Raw genomic sequence first — 19,187 nt, 5'->3', positions numbered from 1 at the left:
CACTCCAGGTCTCTCTCCCGCAACTCCTTCAGGGACTGGAAGGCCACAATGAGGTCACCCCAAATCATCTCTTTTCCTCCCTGTGCTGGGCCCCAGGGCTGGGGGCAGCTCTGCAGGTGGGGTCTCACCTGAGCAGGGCAGAGGAGCAGCCTCTCCCTTCCCCTGCTTGGGGGTTCCTGGGGCGTCTCCAGCACCTCAAACTTCTTCTCTCCAGGGCTGCTCTCCATCTATAAATCTGGAGGGAAAAGATGGGTAAACTCCCAGTGCTCCCGCTGGAAGGCAGCCTGGGCTGCCTCTGGTGCCCCACTAGGTGACACTGTGTGTCTGTGGTTTGCTGCTCGACTCAAATGAGCAGTTTCTGCTCTCAGATTGAAGAGGGATTAAAACAGGACTGGCAAAAGGAATAAGGACATGCAGGGATTTTTCACTTCCATTTCTGGCTCCAGGTGGCTCTCAAGGGCAGCTGAGGACAACTGAGGGTTTTTTCCCCCTTCCTATCAGCTGCTTTTAATTTAAGTTATTGTCACTTGAGCCTGTGAGGAGTTTGATTGGGAGAGAGTGGGATAAGAGCCAAAAGCAATGCAGTGAATGTTCTGCCGCAGCAGAATGAGGAAATGTGTATGACATGGGTATTGGGAAGGGAAAAGCCTCCTTCATGGTTGGAAGGTGTTAGCAGTTCCACAGTCTACTGCTCATTTCCCTTTCTTTTAAATTAAGAAGTAAGGCTTGCTTTGTATAAGTAAGGCTTGCTTTGCATAGAGGAAAAGCTAAAAAACCTAAAGTGCAAACCCAAGCTGCTTTCTGTCACCTTTCTCGGCTCCTAACGAAATCCATTTAGTATCAGATTTCCTCAAATTGCTAAGCAACCAGAGATCTCTCTGACTCTAAATTGTGCTATTTGAAAAGGGAGGGAAGATCATTTGTCGTGGACTTGGATTTATGGAATATGCCAACTGCTTGTTTCTAAGGTAACGCAATTGAATTTTACTGTGTCTTCCCGGTTACGTGATACTGAAGCAATACTGGCTGCACTTACCAGAGACTTTAATCAGAAAATCATTAATTCTAGTTAAGTCTGAGGCATCTGTGTGTCTCTGACATACAGGGGCCTACATCCAACTGAACATCTTCAAGGAGAAATTAGCACATTGGATACTTCTAAATTAAGTCATTGATTAAAAAAAAAAAGTGACTAGATCATAAATTACTCTATCCTTGAATCTATTAGTTATCATAGCATTTGAGTGCTTAATGGGCCATTTAATCTATTCTCCACTGGACAGGGGCCAAAAGAGACATTACACTATAACCATGGATCGTTTGCTGCCCTGTCTTGCTGCCTTGAGGACTTTTACCAGTTAAAAGTCGTCTCTGCTTGTGGAAACCGCGAGGGCTCAGCACTGAGCATCGACATCACGGCCGTGACATGGCGGGACTGTTGGGGTGTCCTGTGCAGGGTCAGGAGTCGGACTTTGATGATCCTCATGGGTCTCTTCCAACTCAGTATATTCTGCGACCCGTGGTTCTGTCACTTTTTGGCTCTGGCTCTGTAACTCAGTGGTTCTGTGAATTTTTTTTCCGTCACTCCGGGTCCGTTCCCTCAGGGCGCTCTGAGGGGGCGGCGGGGCCGTGCGCGCGCTCCTCCCTCACGAGTCCGCGCGCGCCTCACGGGCGGGAACGCGGGGGCGCCGCACTGCGCATGCTCCAAAGTAACGGGCCGCGCGCGGGGCCCGGCGGAACCCCCGTGAGCAACGGCCTGGCCCCGTGAGCGGCGGCCGCAGTGAGGGCCGGGACCTCGTTTTGGCCTCGTTTGGTGGCTGTGGCGACCGCCAGAACTGCGGCCCCCCGGGAGGCGGGGAGCCAGGCGATAAAGGGCGCGGTCTCCTCCCAGCTCCTCACCGCCTGTGGCGGACGATGCAATAAGGGGAGCGGTGTATTCCAAGCTCGCCCCTTACGGGCCGTGGCCGGGCGGTGAGAGGCGCGGCCTCCTCCAACCCCGCCCGGCCGTGTCGGTGGCACCGTGTGGCAGCGGCGGCGGGGCTGAGGTGATGAGGGGCGAGCTCTCCCCAAGCACCGCCCCCTCGGGGCCGGGGCTGCCGCCCGATTCGCTGCCGCCGTGATGGGCAGGGCGGGGCTGGCGCTCGGCCGCGCCCCCGTGTCTGTGGCGGCCGCCCGAGCGCGGCGGCGGCAGGCGGAAGATGGCGGCGGCCGCGGCGGCGGCGCTGCGGGCCTGGTTCTGGAACGAGCGGTTCTGGCTCCCGCACAACGTGACGTGGGCGGACCTGGCCGGCGAGCCGGGTCCGCCGGGCAGCGGGCTGCAGTACCCGCGGGCCGCTCACGTCCTCTCCGCCTTCCCGCTGGCGCTCGGCATCTTCGCCGTGCGGCTGCTCTTCGAGAGGTGAGCGCGGGGCCGCCCCCGGGGCGGCGGGGCCGGGAGGCGCCGGGGTCAGTGAGCACCGGGCCGGCCCGGGGGGCGGCTCGGCGGGGGCTCCCCTGCACCCTGCGGGGCCTCCGCGAGGCCCTTCGTGCGTGGAAAGGGGACATTGTGTAATCCCGGGAATCTGTCGCGGGAGTCGTGTCTGTCGCGACATGCACAAGCCCGTGGGGCTCTACTGCCCTGGATCTGGGTAACGAGAGGCCCCTCCAGTCCGGTGGTGCTGAGGTAGTGCCAAGAAAAATCCCATGTTTTATACAGAAATTCACTTTTCCTCCTGCTCCTGCCCGGGAGAAGCTCGCAGGGTGACGGACGGAGCTGGCGGCTCCGCACTTGGCTTCCGTGTGTGCTTTATTGTACTTTCCCTGAGTTCCTGGATGAGGAAATAGGGCTCGTTCTCATGGCCTGATGCATTATTAAATACTCGGTGGCTCTCCCTCGTCTCAGGCACGATGGATGCGAGTGCGGATCTTCATCTCTGCCCATCAACAGGTGTAAAACGGGATTCCTCATTTACCTGGGCATCCATAAACATGTGAGCTCAGCCGCGGGGCACAGGTAGATCCTGTGTGTGGTGTGGATCTGCCACAGCCACGCAGTGTGTGGGTGGCAGAGATATTAATTAGTAAAGCGGCTTACTTAGGAAACCCTTAGGTGAAACAGACCAAGACACCCTGTATTGCTGTGCACGTAGTTCATTAAACATTGATTTAATCTTAAATTTCTGCCTTGAAAGGGCAGAAGTTGGCCAGGTTGGATGGACTTGGAGCAACTTGGATTAGTGAAAGTGTCTCAGCCCATGGCAGGGGGTGGGGCTGGGTGAGCTTTAAGGTGCTTTCCAACCCAAGCCATTCCATGATTCCATAGGTGTTTTCTAAGCATGAAAAAAGCTGCAGGACTAAAGTGAGTGGGAATTGAGTCAGGGGGTTTTTTTCTGTGGGTTTTCTTTAAGAAGTGTGAATTTTCCTGAGCTTTCAGAAATTAAGAGGTGGTTGGGATGGAGTAAAAAGATGGCAAATATAGGAGAAAAATGAAGCAGGTCAGCAGAGAGGTGAGGAATTGAGAGGCTCTATTTTCTCCATGCTGTCTTTCTGCCCTTAGGAAAAGGCTTCAGAGAACCCAGGAACACCCGTGGCACTGCCAAAATCCCATCTCAGCTTGGTGTGTGCTGGTCCTGGCCAAACTTGCCAGGACATAAGGAAAGGAGGTTGTGAGGACACAATAAAAACTGTGTTGTGGGGAGGTTCCTAATCCAGGTGTCAGTCTGGGGATGAGGTGCAGAATATTCTCTTTTCCTGGAGTTGTTGGGGAAGATGCACTGCACCTGATGGACGCTGCTCAAGGCAGTATTTACTTTGTCCTGATAATGTCTCCCTGGTTTATGAAATTTCTTTTGTGATGTTAATTTAGGGTGGAGTGAAATGATGATTTAACTCCTGAGCCTGCAGAGCAAATCTCAGAGGCCGAGGTCTGGTTCCTGAGGGGGTTGTTCCTGATCTCAGCTGTGTCTCAGTGGTGTCCCAAAGTGAAAGCAGATTGTCACAGCCCATCTCAGGTGGTTTCTAGTGTGTTTATTTTAAAAGTACATATCTTTGAATAAACTCCTTTCTGTTTCTTCCAGCCACTTTGAAGATGTCATAAAAGTTCAGCTTTGTCTCAATAAACTCCTGTGGTGCATTTATCCCAATTCAGGCTTTGATTGTGTCAAATGTCTCTCTTGACACACATTTCACAGTTGGACTTGGTGACTCAGAATGTGAATTACAGACTCGTGCAGCTCTTTTGGTTGAGCTGCTCTTTTCTCTCTCCTTTTGCAGCTCCTCACTGTGAGGAAGTGCTTTGTGCTACAACACTGACACGTTTCTGTTAGTTAGAATTCTACTAAAAACTACCTTTTACATCATGGCATTGACAAAATAATAATTCATTTGTCTGTCTGTGGAAGGTTTATGACTGTAGGGGTGAGGCAGGACTCATAGAGGAAGGTAAAGACAGTGGAAAGTGAGAGGGTGAGGATTGGTTAAATCTTAACACAGCAAAATTGAGAGATTATGGAAATACAAACTCAAAAAGTGCATATTCAATACATCTCACTTTGGAGATTGTCCTTCCTTTAAGAGCTGTAATAAACCAAACTGGAATGTTCATAAAGAAATGTTTTTGTGAAGCACAACATCCCTGAGAACTATCTGTTCTAACACATGAGTCTGTGGACTTGAAAATTGGTTTTAAAATCAGTGTGTGTTAACAACTAGTGTGAAAGGGTAGGCTGGGGTGTGAGCCGATCCCTGCTGATAAAGGTTTCATAGAAGTATTTATGTGATGAGAGTTTCTTGCTGGAAGGTGTGGCAGTAAGTTGACCTTGGGTACAGTTCATTGCCGTTGGGATTTCTATAGAATCATAAAATCATTTAGATTAAAAGGGACCTTTCAAGGCCACCTCACCCAATCCTCTCCTCAAAGCAAGGCCAGTGTTCAGGCAGCTCAGTTCCCTTGTGGTCTTCTGCCTTTCAGTTTGAATATCCCCAAGAATGGAAATTTTGTCAGGGCAGCATTTTTGTCTATTTTGGGGGTTGTGCAGAACTTTGTCACTGTGGGATTCAGTGAAAACACATCTGAAAACCTGCTCTGGCACCAAAAATTTAAAGTGTGAGTTCACCTTGCTGAGTTTACCTCAATAGCAGGTCTGCTTGGGGTTTTCCTGTCTGAACAGGGCATTCACCACTCACTTCATATTCTACCTGCAAGTTCATGTGTGAACTTCTGTGCTGCACTTGTGGCATATCTTGCAGGAAAGCAGAGTATAAAGACATTTAATACTTGATTTTTTTTACATTTTTTGTGGGGGTCTCGCCAAATGTTTCATAACATCAGCACAGGATTTCTGGCTGGTGGTCTGGATTATGGCGGAAGCCGTGAGCCTTTGGAGCCAAGCTCAAAGGAAATCACTCCTTCCTTTTTTATTTTTTAATTATTTTTTTTTTAGGCTGTGGGCATTGAAATGTAGTTTAGCATGTCCAGAGACAGGAGCAGAGCTGGGAAGGGTCTGGAGCATGAGGAGAGGCTGAGGAAGGTGGGAAAGGGGCTCAGCCTGGGAAAAAGGAGGTTCAGGGGTGACCTTGTGGCTCTGCACAACTCCTGACAGGAGGGTCAGGTTGGGCACCAGGAGGGATTTCTTCATGGAAAAGGTGGTCAGGCCTTGGAAGGGGCTGCCCAGGGAGATTTCCCCATCCCTGGAGATGTCCAAGGATGTGGCACTCGGTGCTCCGGGCTGGGGACAAGGAGGGGATCAGGCACAGCTTGAGCTGGATGATCCTGCAGGGATTTTAAACCTCACAGATCCTGGATGGAGACACAGGAGGAGCTGGGGCAGCCAGGGAAGCCTGGGCCCACAGTGACCATCATTTGTTTAGTGTTTTCTGAGAGCTGAGTGTTCCTTTGGGATCAGTCACAAGCTGATCTGTAATTCCTCAAGGGAAAACTCCACGACCTGGGACTGTTGTTAAAAACAGCCACAGATATTTGTTCCTGAAGCACTAAGTGAGTATTCCTGAGAATAGTTACTGTTGGAGCACTTAGAGCCAAGAGTCTCCTGAATTTTAATCTTTCCTTTTAAACACAAGGAGAAATTGTAACAATTATGGTCAGAAAAAGCAGCATCTTCTGCTTGATGGCACTGGGAGGCTCCTAAATATGTGTAATTTCAGCTTAGCTCTCTCTGAAACAATCTCTCAGTGAAAGCAAAATGGTTTTAATGATTCAAATGTTGTGTCCTTTTCAAAATCACTTTGAGAAACAGGTTCTTCCTCACAATAACTGATTAAACTGAATTTTGCTCCTTTTGCCCACCAACAGGAGAGGAACAATTCATGTGTCAGGTAATGCAGACATTTCCCTTGGAGCCCTGAGCCCATTCTGACACAAACCTGCTCATTTGGATCATATTATATTTATTTTAGTTTATTATGTTTCTTTTGGTTTTAAACCCAGGCTTGTTTCTAGAGTCTGTGCTGTAAAATCCAGGACGAGTTAAATCAGTTTGGAATACACAGAGCACATGGGATGGATGAGATCCCAAGATCAGGGATGTTTCAGACTGGGGCACTTGCATCTTCCTGTCTGTCCTGAAGGAAACCAGCCACTTTATTTTCCCCCCAAGAAAAAGTTACTTTTGGGAGCTTGTGTCACTTGAACTTCCCTTTTTTCTGAGCTGTGTGACACCAGGCCTATTTTGGAAACAAGATGCTTTGTTTTAGGGCTTCATCTCCAGCATTTCTGTTCACAGCAGACTGCTATCAGTCTATTGTTTTATTGCTGAGGAATGAGAATCTCCCTGGGGAACACATTCAGATCCTTACAAGCCAAGGGCATTAAGATTTAATTTTTCATTCTGGTGTGCACAGGATGTGGTGTCTGTAGTTACCATATGGATTAATAAAAGAAATTTCTTCACCTGGGAAGCAGTGGAATGGAGATTTCAGAAGCTTTTTCACCAGGTTTTGCAGGTGGTGACAAATCCAGGTCCTTGTGATTCAGGCAGAGGAAGGAAATAAATATCTTGTTTTAATCCAGCTCTTTCTGGGCAATTCTTGCAGGTTTATTGCCAAGCCATGTGCCATAAACCTTGGCATTCAGGACAGTGGACCTCACAGAGCCCAGCCCAATGCAATTTTAGAGAAAGTGTTTACATCCATCACTAAGGTGAGTCACACTTCAAATTCCTGCTCCATTCCAAAGGGGATGGAGGCCTGGAAGTGTCTCGGGGGGGCTTTCGCTTCCACTTTTCTGGGTTGAGATGCACATTTCACACTCTGCTTCCACAAGTGGGCTCATTCTGGTTTTACTTTGCCTCTGGCAGGTCCTTTTGGTAGCAAAGTAAATTCCCTTTATGGTGAGCCATGGTTTTGTGCACAGAAGAATCTTTGGGATACAAATGTTCCCCTGATGGACAGGCCTGAGCTGCTTCCTTCAGTTCCCTGCCTTTGGTCCAATTGGACAGTGGGGATTCTTGGTTTAACAGGAGATTTCCCAGCATCTTCCACTTTTATTGGGAAAGGGTTCCTCTTTTTCTTGAGCTCGGTTCCTTTTCTGATTTTATTAGTTTTATTGTGAAAGTCTTCCTCTCACTTTTGCCATTTACTGTAAACCTGGGCAGCAGCTGTCAGTGGAAGGGGATTATTCAGGGAGGTGTTCAGTCAGTGAAGGATGTCCTGATGAAGGGCAGGACATTCAGTGGTGGCTGCAGGTGTTTCTTTGGGTTGTTTCCTTCTTTCCCTTAAGCTCACAGGCCTACAGATTTACAGAATCCCACTGTACTTTATCCAGCATTGAATAAGTGCAATAGATTTTCATTAAAGATAACAAAATGGAAGGTTTTCTGTTGAGATTTGGTGATGCTGAACCTCATCTATTGGAGCAGATAAAGGGAAATTCTATAAAAACTTCAAAAACTTGCCTTGTGGGAACATTAAAGTTTTGAGGCATTTGGAATGATGTGTGAACTGAAAAATCCCCAGAATCTGATGCCCTTTGTTGGGAGAACTTTAATGCAGGGGATGTCCTTGAAATTGATGTTTAGAAAACCCAGGAGGTCACAGGCTGTGCAGAATTTGTCTGGCTGATGAAACCTTTAACTGTCCCACTGTGCTGCGGGGTTTGGGGAGTCAGGCTGGGAGTCCCCTGGTGCAGGGGAAGGATTTCACTGCCAGTCTGAGCTGGGAGCTCTGAATTCCCTGATTCCCCTTGAAGGCAGGTGCTTTCCCCCCATTAAATCCCAGGAAAGTGCTGAGGGATGTGTGATGGATTGACAGGACAGTCATGGTCTCAATGCTGAAAATCAGATTACTCTGATTTTGGTTTTCAGCTGATGAACTGATGAATTTTTATTAAATCAACATTCTGCATTTGTGGTTGGTATGTAACTAAAACAGTAAAATGTGTTTATCATCTTTCAGTGGTAGAGCTCCCTGGCAGAGCTGGTCTAAATTATCTCACTCCTGGCCTGTTATAGAGGGAGCTACTTTGGTTCACTTTGATAAATCCATTTATGTTCATTCAGACAGGTGGAGAACAGGGATATATAATATCTATATTTATCATTGAAGTACTTCAGTCTTCCAATATATTTTCATTTATAAACTTTGATAACAGAAATAACACAATTTCTACTGTGCCTTTATGGAATATACAAATATCTACTGTGTTAAACCAACTCTTACTTTAAAGTTTCCCTGTCCTTGCTGTGAGTAGCAAACCTTAAACATCTTAAGCTTTGCTGCTGAGTTCTGGGCTGTTTGAAATTATGTGCGGCTTTAACAGGTAGGACAGAACACTTCAACAGCTCCTCCCCCCCATTTACCAGACAGAACAGTCACATCCTTTGTCTTAATGTGCTGTCAGCTGATGAAATAGGTGAGGAAATGCTCAACCAAAACCATTCTGAGTAATGAAGTAATTAGCGGCTTATGAAGGTTAAACCTGAACGGTTTGTGGCAATGGGTTCTTGCTTCCAGGCTCTGTGGTCCCTTCCTGGTGTGGTTTTTTTTATCTGTGCATTATTTCTGTCATAGTGCAGGACTGAAAGTAGCTTAAGGAGTGGGAGAAATGACATTTGTTTCATTTTCCTTCAGTCTCCAGATGGAAAAAGGTTAGAAGGCTTGTCCAAGCAGCTGGACTGGGATGTCCGAAAGATCCAGCGCTGGTTTCGGCATCGGAGGAACCAGGACAAACCCACCACCCTCACGAAATTTTGTGAGAGCATGTATGTTTGTGCAGAGGGGCTTCATCTTAGAGCTCTGCCAGACCAGGGCCAAAATTCCTGTACAAGCAAACAGGGCACTTAAAGGAGGTTTTGAAATTCTCAAATATTTTGTGGGCATGCCTGAGAGACCAGAATGGGGTACAGGGGTCAGTGCTGGGTGGCTTTAGACACTGGGCCAGATGCTTTGTGGCACTTGAGAGTGTCTGTGTGTCCCTGTGTCTCTCTGTCTGTGTCCATGTCTGTCCCTGTCTGTGTGTCCCCATGCCCACACTGGCTGTAAATCCCCTGGGACACTCCTGCAGGCCCCATTCCCACCCAGAGCTTGTTCCCATTCCCACTTTCTGGCTTTCCCAGTCCCAGACACTCCTTGGCTTCCTTTTCTTCTCTTTTCAGCCCATTCTTTGTTGCCCATTCCCTCCAAGCTCCTGCAGTTTTCTCTGTAGTGCAATAGAACCTCAGCATTTTTTCCTGACTTGTTTCTCCTCTGCTGGTTTCTTTCCTTTCCAGTAACTTTCAATTCCTCCCCCAGTATGGTTTTGTCTACCTAAAGCCACAAGGTAAGAGGGAAAAATCCATACATGTGGGTGACAACAGCATTGCTTGTTTTGTTGTCTCTTAAATATGGAATGATGCATGTTCACCCTGAGTTTCAAACCTGGCTGTTGATGCAAACTCAAGTGTGGTGTGAAAACTCTTCAGTTGGTTTATGTTACCTGAAATGTTTAGAAATGAAGACTTTTCAGGTGTCATATTTTTCCCAATTATTTAAATTAATTTTACAAATGCTAATCAAAACCTGATTCTATGTCCTAAGTTTATTTTTTACTTCTTTTTCCAGGTGGAGATTTACATTTTATTTCAGTATATTTTTTTATGGAATCAGGTTTCTCTGGACGGTGAGTTGCTCTGTCACCCACGCTGTTGTTCTGTGTGGCTGCAGTTGAATGATCCCTGATTTGAGCTCCTGGGGGTTCTGTTCGAGACCTTCTTTACACTGTAGGGAAGCTTCTGTCCAGATCTGTCATTTTGGAAATCATAGAAAATTATTTGATGTGTTACCCCAGAATGTTGGAAAAAAACAAGGTGGATTTTGGGTTTTCTTTGCTATGGAAAGCTGCTCCTTTTCATTTCTTTCCCTCTTGAAAGGATACAGATTCATCTCCTTGGCTCTTTATTATTATCAGAGCTGTATGATTATTCTAGAAATTTCCATTGCAGCAGACCTCACACTGACAGCACAAATTAGACTTGAAATCACTAGGGTGTTTTACAGTAAATGTAGTCTGAATGGCAGAATAAAGGTGAAATTTCAGTGAGCCAGTGCCAGGTGACTTTAGGTGCTGGGGAGGAAAACACCCAGTACAAAACTGGGATTTTATATAACTTTTTATTTATATATAATAAAAACCTACCTATTCCCTTTAGGCACCCTGGTTTTGGGACACACGACAGTGCTGGTACAACTACCCTTTCCAGGTATGAGAGAAACATCTCCTAAATTCCAACTTTTTGGACAATTTCAGTTTTTATTTTTGTTATTGATACTGGATTAAATTTACTCTTTGTGCATTTACATCCTGGTTATGTTTGGCAGCAGCAGGGTTTCCTCAGATACATCTGACTCAGTTACTTTATGTTCATTTGCTGCTGAGATTGTTAAAGTGGGATGGAAAAGGAGGAAGGAAAATGTGATTTTAATGTACATTTTGAATTATTTTGTCTTGTAACTGCGCTTTCTCTGTATTTTCCAGCCTCTAACATCCAGGCTTTATTATTACTATATCTTGGAGCTGGCCTTCTACTGGTCCCTCATGTTTTCTCAGTTTACAGACATTAAAAGGAAGGTGAGATGACCCAGAATTTCATTAGCTATAATGAAAACAATAATAATACATAGGACTAACAAAAAATGGGAGTGTGCCTGGCCAGGAAAGCTAAAATGTAGTGATAATTATGTTTTCTTCCTCATTTACCTTTGTGAGCCCTGAGAAAAAAGGAGGAGCAAGGCTGACCTGGTGTATCCTTGAGTTCCTTTCACCTTCCAGGGGACAGAGCAGCTTCACTCAATGCCTCCCAATCAAAAGTTAACAAATCATTGCCTAAAAATAGATTTAACTGAAAGGCTTGCAAGAAAATGAGCTGCTCAAAGCAGTACCTTGCTGAAGCCGCTGAGGAAATGGCAAACACTAAGGAAATAATAACTGGGGTTTTGAAAGGAATTTCTCCTCTGTGTGAGGAGCAGATGATGAGTGGTTGCAGTTGCTCAGATCTAATTCTGTCGTGCTGTGTTCCAGGATTTGGTTATTGTTGCTGTTGGAGAACAGTCCCCAGTAAATCCTGGCTTATAGCTTCCTTTACATGAGCTGCAAAGCAGCAAATTACCCCAATTTTTGCATTGGCTGTTAAAAAACAAGTTTACCCAGGCTTTTTGTGCTGAAATATGAGCAGGTGGTGCACTGTGGAATACAGTGGAGCTGCAGACAGGGAGTGATGAACAACTCTGGGGCTGTGTTTGTAATATTTCATTTTGACTTCAACAAGTGGATGACATTCCCCACAGCAGCAGGGTGAGGTACAGGGAGCCAGGGGCTGAAGGGCACACCAGCCCTGAATATTGTGCATTGTAAACATTTTTTGTTCTTCCTGCTGAGTTTACCTGTGCCTGCTCTGCCCTGGCAGGGTTTGGTCACTGCCAGCAGCAGCAGCAGCACTTAAATGTGTCCCAGGAGCTAAGGGGATTTCAGTGTGTCTGAAAAACCAGAAGGAGATAAAAATAAGGGTCACCTTGTCCTCTGAATCATATCTGTGAGGTCTGCAGGTACAGCTGTGTGTGTGCCAGAGAGACTGTGCTGATACCTGAGCAGGCAGAGCTCTGACTTGAGCAGCACCAAAGCTGAGAGATCTTTCTGGAAGCTTTTATTGAGATGGTGGGAGTGTGATGAGCTGTGATTGCTGTGGAGTCACAGCCTGAACCCAAGGAATCCTGGGACCCCAGTGACTCAGCTGGGTGGCTCTGTTCCAAACTTTTGCATTTGTGTGACAACCAAGGAATCTTCATTCCTGGTTTTCCTGTTTCCAGGACTTCCTGATCATGTTTGTCCATCACCTGGCCACGATTGGACTGATCACCTTCTCCTACGTGAATAACATGGTGCGGGTTGGAACTCTGGTGCTGTGCCTCCATGATGCTTCAGATTTCCTCTTGGAGGTGAATTTCCTTTCAGTCTTTACATCCCTGATGCTGGTGTGATCTCAGGGGAGCAAGCTGACATTCTTTGTTCTTGATAAACTGCTTTAAATGTGCCATGAAATTCGTGCTGCTGATCCTGCCTTGTCAGCTTTTCCTCCAAACTGCTTGGGTGCTGAGAGTCACAAAATCATGGAATGGTTTGGGTTGGAAGGAACCTTAAAGATCACCCAGGTCCACTATCCCAGGTTGCTCCAAGTCCCATCCAGCCTGGCTTTGGAGACTTGCAGGGATGGAGCAGCCCCAGGTTATCTGGGTAACCTGTGCCAGGGGCTCCCCACCCTCTCAGACAGGGTGATTGTATCCTCTGGCAGTTTGAAGCCATTCCCCCTTGTCCTGTCGCTCCAGTCCTTGTAAATATTCCCTCCCACTATTCTTGTAGGACCACATAAATAACAGTATAAAAATAGTAATACAATGTAATAATCCCTCTGTTCCAAACTGTACAAATGTGATTGAGAATTTTTTGCCTCTCTCCATCCAAGTAATTACAGGAGTGCACAAAGAGAATAGTATTTGCATGTTTATTGTCTCTTGCAGGCTGCAAAACTGGCCAATTATGCCAAGTACCAACGTCTGTGTGATGCCTTCTTCATGCTCTTTGGGGTCGTGTTCATCGTGACCCGCCTGGGCATTTACCCTTTCTGGTAAGCACCTGCAGCTGGGAGCTCCTGCTTGTTCTCCCACTCCTTTCAGCACAACCTTTGTTTTAGGCTTTTCCCAAGCATCCCAGCTGTCCCTCCAGGCAGCCTGAAGCAGCACATGGCCCAGTTGCTGTTTGGGGCAGGAGGTTTGAGCAGGCACATGAAGAAATCTCAGATCCCAGAGTCCCATCACAGCTGCAGTGATGGCAGAGTCAGCCAGAATTGCTCTGAGAGGCTTTTGAAGGATTCTGTGCTTCTCTGAAGAAGTTCTAGAAATAATTACAAGTGATGCACAGTCTCTTGAGGTCATTTTTGTTTGTGTTTGGCTTAGTCATCACTAGTTTCTGATTCTTATGACACTTCTGTCCTGTCCTTGTGTCGTGACTATTCAGAGCCTGAAATAGGTCTGAGGTTTCTTGGGAGGTAAAACCCTGGATAAATGGCTTAGAGAGAATCATCCCATAATGAGATTCCCTCTCACCTCAGTAGGTCAGAGCTGGAGCAGTGCTTTGGTTAATGAGCTGTTGTCCATTTATTGTGTGTGGTGGCAATTTGGTTACACCATTTTACTGCCTGCATTTATTTCTTAGGCCATGGACATCTGGCATTCCCATTCTTTCTGGGTGCCTGCTAGGCAGCAACAATCCTTTCACTTTAGCTCAGGGTTGCAGTTAAAGCTCTTGCTTATTTTCCAGTAAATGCACCAAAGGACTCTGGATGAAGAAGAGCTTTAATTCCTATTTCTTCATAGGCTCCTTCCAGGGACAAAATAGAGATTTGTTTTAGCAGCTGCTGCTCTGTCTCTTACCTCACACCAGTGCTCAACATCCTGTAAATCTTTAATGTGTTTTCCACAGGCTGTAATGTCACTCCTCAGCTTTGTAGAGCAATCTGGCAAGCTGCAGCAGTACTGCAGACCCTGCACGTGCATTCCCTTCCCTAATTAGTAAAGTAAAACATCAGCAGATCTCTGGAATTGCATTTAATTCTTTCATAAACCTGCTAGGAGTTAAATACTTCTGGAGCTGCCTTTTGGGGGATTTTGCTTCTTGTTTGAAAAGCTTATTTTGTTTTTCTTGTGTTAAAAGCTGTGTGAAATTAATGTGGTTGTTAAAGGTTTCTCCATACCTCTCTGCATCATAAAATCCACAGTGTTTATTAAATTGCTGAAGGACTGGCAATAACTCCCAGCAACAAGAACAGCAAAACAGTAATGAAAGAAACACAAAGCTTGGGCCATAAAGCAGTTTTTGAGTTTTCCAGCCTGGCTGGAGGAATCTATAAAACTCCGAGGGAAGAGAAGAGCACCCAGGGAGGGAGGGAGGCCTTCTGGGGACAAAATTCCTTCCTGATCCCAGAATCCTTGAGGTTGGAAACGCCCTCCAAGACCACTGAGTGCAGCTGTGACCGATCCCCACTGGAGCAGTGAGTGCCACATCCAGCTGTTCCTTGGGCACCTCCTGGGATGGGGACTCCAAACCTCCCTGGGCAGCCCCTCCAGTGCCTCACTGCCCTTTCCATGAAGAAATTCCTGCTGATGTCCAACCTGAACCTTCCCTGGCACTTCCCTCTTGTCCTGTTGTTACTGGGAGCAGAGCCTGACACCCCCCAGGTGTCCCCTCCTGTCAGGGAATTGTGCAAATCCACAAGATCTCCCCTGAGCCCCCTTTTCCTCAGCTGTTTCAGCTCTGGACATTCTCCAGCCCCTCAATATCTCCTTGCTGTGAGGGCCCAGAACTCACAGAGGGGCAATCCCTGCCCTGCTCCTGTGCCCACCCTATTTTTGATATGATTTTTGATCTTTAAATCTGGGTGGAAGCTGCCCAAGCAGGAAGGTGTTAACAGTTGTTTTGGTGACCAGAGCAGCCTGACATCACTTCCTGTGAAGTTGTTATAAATAAATGCTTGTGCTTTGGAGAAGAAAATTGGCAGCAGATCCATGTGTGTGTAACCAAATTGCAGCACATTCACATGTTGTGTTTTGTTGCTCAGTTCAAATGCTCCTAATGAGCTTTACTCAGTTTCCTGACTCAGGCAGGAGCAGAGCAGCAGATGCTCAGTGAGACACAAACTGTTGTGCATCTGGCCTGGCACCTCCAGTCAGAGCCAAGCCCAGCTGATCTGAAATGTGTTTCTGGATCTCTTTCAGGATTTTGAACACAACCCTGTTTGAAAGCTGGGAGCTGATCGGTCCCTACCCCTCCTGGTGGCTGTTCAACGGGCTCCTGGTGACCTTGCAGGTCCTGCACGTCATCTGGTCCTACCTCATCATCCGCACGGCCTCCAAGGCCCTGGTGAGGGGCAAGGTGAGCCTGAGGGAGGCTGCTGGCTCCTCCTTCCTACAAACCCCATTAAGGAATTGTGAGAAATTGAGCTTTTCAATGAGGGCTGGTGTTGGTTCTTAAGGGACCTGCATCAAGAGTTCACAAAAATGGTGGTTTGACCTTGATTGTTCTGCATTTGTGAGTTCCCAGGTGTGTTCAAGGCAGGGAGTCTCTCCTGGGCATGCAGGGGAATAACTCCATTTTCCAGTACATTCAAATGTCCTAAAATGGCAATTATGACACTTTTGTTGTGCACTCTGGAGTTTAAGGTGGTTGCAGGCTCTCTTTTGGACAACAGGATGAACATACAGGATGTTTCCCTATGTCAGCCAGTCCTTGGGCTGTGCTGGGGATTGTGCTGCTTCACTGGCTTCTGTCTGCCAGTGCAGTGCCTGCACTGAGCTGAGAGAAAAGGTTCCTAGGGATTCAGTGGCTGTCAAAAATCACAGAATGGCCTGGGTTGGATGGGGCCTTAAAGATCATCCAGGCTGGACAGGGCTTGGAGCAGCCTGGGGTAGTGGAAGGTGTCCCTGCCCATGGCAGGAGGTGGAACAAGGTGAGCTTTAAGTTTCTTCCAACCCAGTCCATCCCATGATACTATGAAACCAGCAAAAAAGCTGATTTAATACCACAAATGCTTTTTCCTGTCAGATATTGATATTCTGATCTGGGTTTCTCTGATGGCTCTGCATTATTTTGTGTTTAACTTTAGCTGCCCCTACCCATGGAATGTGGCCTTGAAAAATATAAATATTCTGATTGACTCTGGGGGCAAGCAGGTTTCAGGGTACGAGCTCTCCATCTGTTCCCCACAGCTGCTACTACAAATGCCTGATTTTCATTCTCTGCAGCTGTTTCTGTATCCTGAGTTCTACACCTTTTCCCTTTCCTTGGTTCTCTCCTGTCCAGGTGACCTAGCCAGAGAAAGGACTCTAGCTCTGTCTTCTTCATTCTTTTCTCCTTTTCTCTGTGCCAGATTGGAGCTGGACAGTTTCACCCTGTGCATGTAAGTGTGACCTGTGTTTCTGTTTGTTCACTGAAACACGTCTGTGTCGAGGCCCCAAGACAAAAGCAGAGCCCTGGTGCCTTCTCCTTCTCTCCCTGGTCCTGACAGAATGCTAAAATACTGTTTTTTCCAAAGGTCAGAGCAGTGTCCTGGGGTCTGTTCTCACCTGCTGTCACCTGCCTGCACAACCTTCACTTTGTGCTTTTACACACCCACACACTCTAGTTTCTGTCTTTGCTCCCCATCAGCACCACACTGAGGGGAGAGGGCAGGAAGAATTTACTCCTTTTTGTGAAAAGGAGTGAAACAGTGACTTCTCCCCCAAGAACAGAAAAAATGTCAAGGGATTTCTGCTTCCTTCCAGTGACCCTTTGAACTTCCAATATAGCAGGAGATTGGGGAAAGATAGCAAAAGTTCTGGCAACAGGCAGAAGCCACGACATCCAGAAAGCTCCTGGAGATCATTAACTCCACCTGGCTTCCAGCCAGATCTTCCCTGGAGTTCAACCACTTCCTGCTGCTGCAGAGCCCTAACCCTGACTCCAGGAGAGCAGAGTGAAATCCTGGAACCCTTGGGAAGCTGCAAGGCAGAGTGCTGGCACATGGAGTCACTGAGGCTGCAGAGGGAGGGCAGTGAGGGGCTGCTCTCCAGGCCCAGCTCACACTGGGGAGGTTTGCTCTGGCACCTGCCACCACCCAGCTGTGTGTTTGCAGCTGGGGCCACGTTTATGGGCTCTTCCCCTCCCCTCCTGCTGGGAAGGTTCAAAATCCCACTTGCAAGTCAAACAGAACTGGATTTGCAGCAGTTTGAACTAAAGCATGCTCTGTAAGGATACCTGGAACCCTGGGCTGAGGCTGCTGCTGTTCTGAGCAGGTGTTTGCTGGATCAGACACTGCCTTTATTCTCCATCCCTGTCCAAACAGGCTCCTACTCCTAAATGGGATCTCCCAGATGAAGCACAGGCTGTGGGAATGGAGGTGCTCTGTTGGAGCAGTGATGTGATAAATAAAGCTGCTTAATTTTTAAAATAGCAAAGCTGCTCCCTGTAGGACAAAACGTTCTCTCTCAAACTGACACATTCCTGGTTTTTGGTCGTTGGACCCACTTGTGATCGTGGCATGAGAAATTTTTGATTCAAAACAAATGGTTTAGGAAAATGGCCTTTAACTGAAGTAGAGAGGAGCCCTTGGAGGACAAGAACAACACCAGATCTGTAAAATCATCATTCAGAGACACAGAATATTTGGGAAATGGAGCTCATCTTTCTAAATTGTCTTTTTCAGTGTCTGTGTCTTGCTCCTAATGTGATGACAGGCTCAGCTTGAACTGAGCCAGGCTCAGATGTAGGAGGTAGATGTGAGTGCAGGTGGTTCATCACAAGGACACAACCTTCTAACTGCTGCTTTCTGTCAATTTTTCAACTCCTCTTCTCCTCTCCCACTCCCCAATTCCACTGGCAATGTTTAGGTGTCCAAGGATGACCGCAGTGACGTGGAGAGCAGCTCTGAGGAGGAGGATGTGACTTCCAACAGCACAAAAGGAATTTTCAGCACTTCCAGTAACGGTTCCAACCGCCTGAACGGCCACGTGGCCGGCGGCCAGTGGACAGGAGAGGAGTAAGGCCCTGGGCTGGCCTTGAGCAAACACGAACTTCTCTTTCAATATCTAGTTGTGTTGAGCTCCACATTCCCAAGTGATCTTTAATCAAAAACCCCTTCCCCAGAAACCTCCAGCAGACCCAAAACGGGCGCAACCCTGACCAGTCAGAGGCTTTGCACGGCACAAGGGATGAAGCCAAGGAGCGGGGCAAAAACAAAGCTGCAGATTTCATTTCAAGCCATTTTGTACTTCAGAAGTACCAGGAAAAACCCCCTGAGTCCTGTTGATATTTGCAGAGGTGTCTTTGTTTGTGACAAACTGGCTTTTACTGGGATCAGCTCGAGGCAGAGCAGGTTTGGACCGCAGGGTTCGGTGCCACTCGGTGACGGTTCGCTCCCGGCAGCTGCAGCAGCTCTTGGTGCACTCCAGAAGCCACTTCAGAGCACAGAGAACGCAGGTTCCACGTCCCAGCTGCCCTGGGTGAGGCAGAGACTCTGCTCCCAGCTGAGCTTTGAACTGTGCTATTCCAGAACCACTGCTCTGCCTCGCCCCTGGCTGCTGGGGAGGTCCTGGCTGCTCATCTCTGCTGGCACCAGGGACCAGGCCAGCGTCTGCTGCCTCTTTTGGTGCTGCAAACCCCTCTGAAGTCTTGACCAAAGCCTTCTGCAAGGAGGTGGGGGGGTGGTTTATTGCCCCTGAGATAACCAGCATAATCCAGGCGTTTTAAATTGTTTCCTTCCTGTTGCAAATTGTGGGTTTGAAGACTTCTCTAGACCTACCGGATTCAGTTGGCTAAGCTGGCATCAGAGGGAGGCTCAGAACTGGTGGGCTGGGTTTAATTCTCCAAAAAATAATGTTTTGGTCCTGTGCTCTGAGACAAGTGGTTGTTGCTGCTCTGATGCTAGAGCTGTGGAGGAACCCAGGGCTGGATGAGCAGCCACACCGTGGGCTTTGCTTCTCTTTTTTTACTCAATGGTACTTGGGGGCAATGGAACAGTCAATCAGGAGCAGAATTTTGGAAACTTCTCAAAGTTGTTACCATTTTGTACTGTTGTTTACTCTTATCTCCAATTAAAAGTTGCTTCAGAAACGTGGGGTGATGTGTTTCAAATGGCTCCCTTGGCTGTCTCTGAGCACTTGTGCTGCTGCCAGAACAAGAAAAACAGCTTTTT

General features: G+C 47.4%; 1 protein-coding gene across 3 annotated transcripts; it reads left to right on the top strand.

Annotated features, from left to right (window-relative positions):
* The first annotated feature begins 2,195 nt into the window (after positions 1–2,195).
* On the top strand, positions 2,196–19,105 carry CERS5 (ceramide synthase 5). 3 transcript variants are annotated; one of them, XR_010030967.1, is made up of 11 exons: positions 2,199–2,398; positions 7,030–7,135; positions 9,064–9,194; positions 10,033–10,090; positions 10,620–10,670; positions 10,946–11,038; positions 12,274–12,402; positions 12,982–13,088; positions 15,235–15,391; positions 16,319–16,415; positions 17,884–18,018. XR_010030967.1 is itself a non-coding variant. In XM_063179418.1 (11 exons), the coding sequence occupies exons 1-11, from the start codon at positions 2,199–2,201 to the stop codon at positions 18,034–18,036; spliced, it is 1,215 nt and encodes a 404-aa protein (XP_063035488.1). In that variant the 3' UTR covers positions 18,037–19,105. The 3 variants fall into 3 exon arrangements, 2 of the variants coding, with proteins under 2 accessions (XP_063035487.1, XP_063035488.1); XM_063179418.1 differs by having other exon boundaries at positions 16,386–16,415; positions 17,884–19,105; XM_063179417.1 differs by lacking the exon at positions 16,319–16,415 and having other exon boundaries at positions 2,196–2,398; positions 17,884–19,105.
* Positions 19,106–19,187: the final 82 nt, after the last annotated feature.

This window comes from Melospiza melodia, chromosome 31 (genome assembly GCF_035770615.1).
Source record: "Melospiza melodia melodia isolate bMelMel2 chromosome 31, bMelMel2.pri, whole genome shotgun sequence".
Taxonomy (NCBI): domain Eukaryota; kingdom Metazoa; phylum Chordata; class Aves; order Passeriformes; family Passerellidae; genus Melospiza; species Melospiza melodia.
Note: the sequence above shows the minus strand (reverse complement) of the source record. Positions and strands in the feature narration are given on the sequence as shown.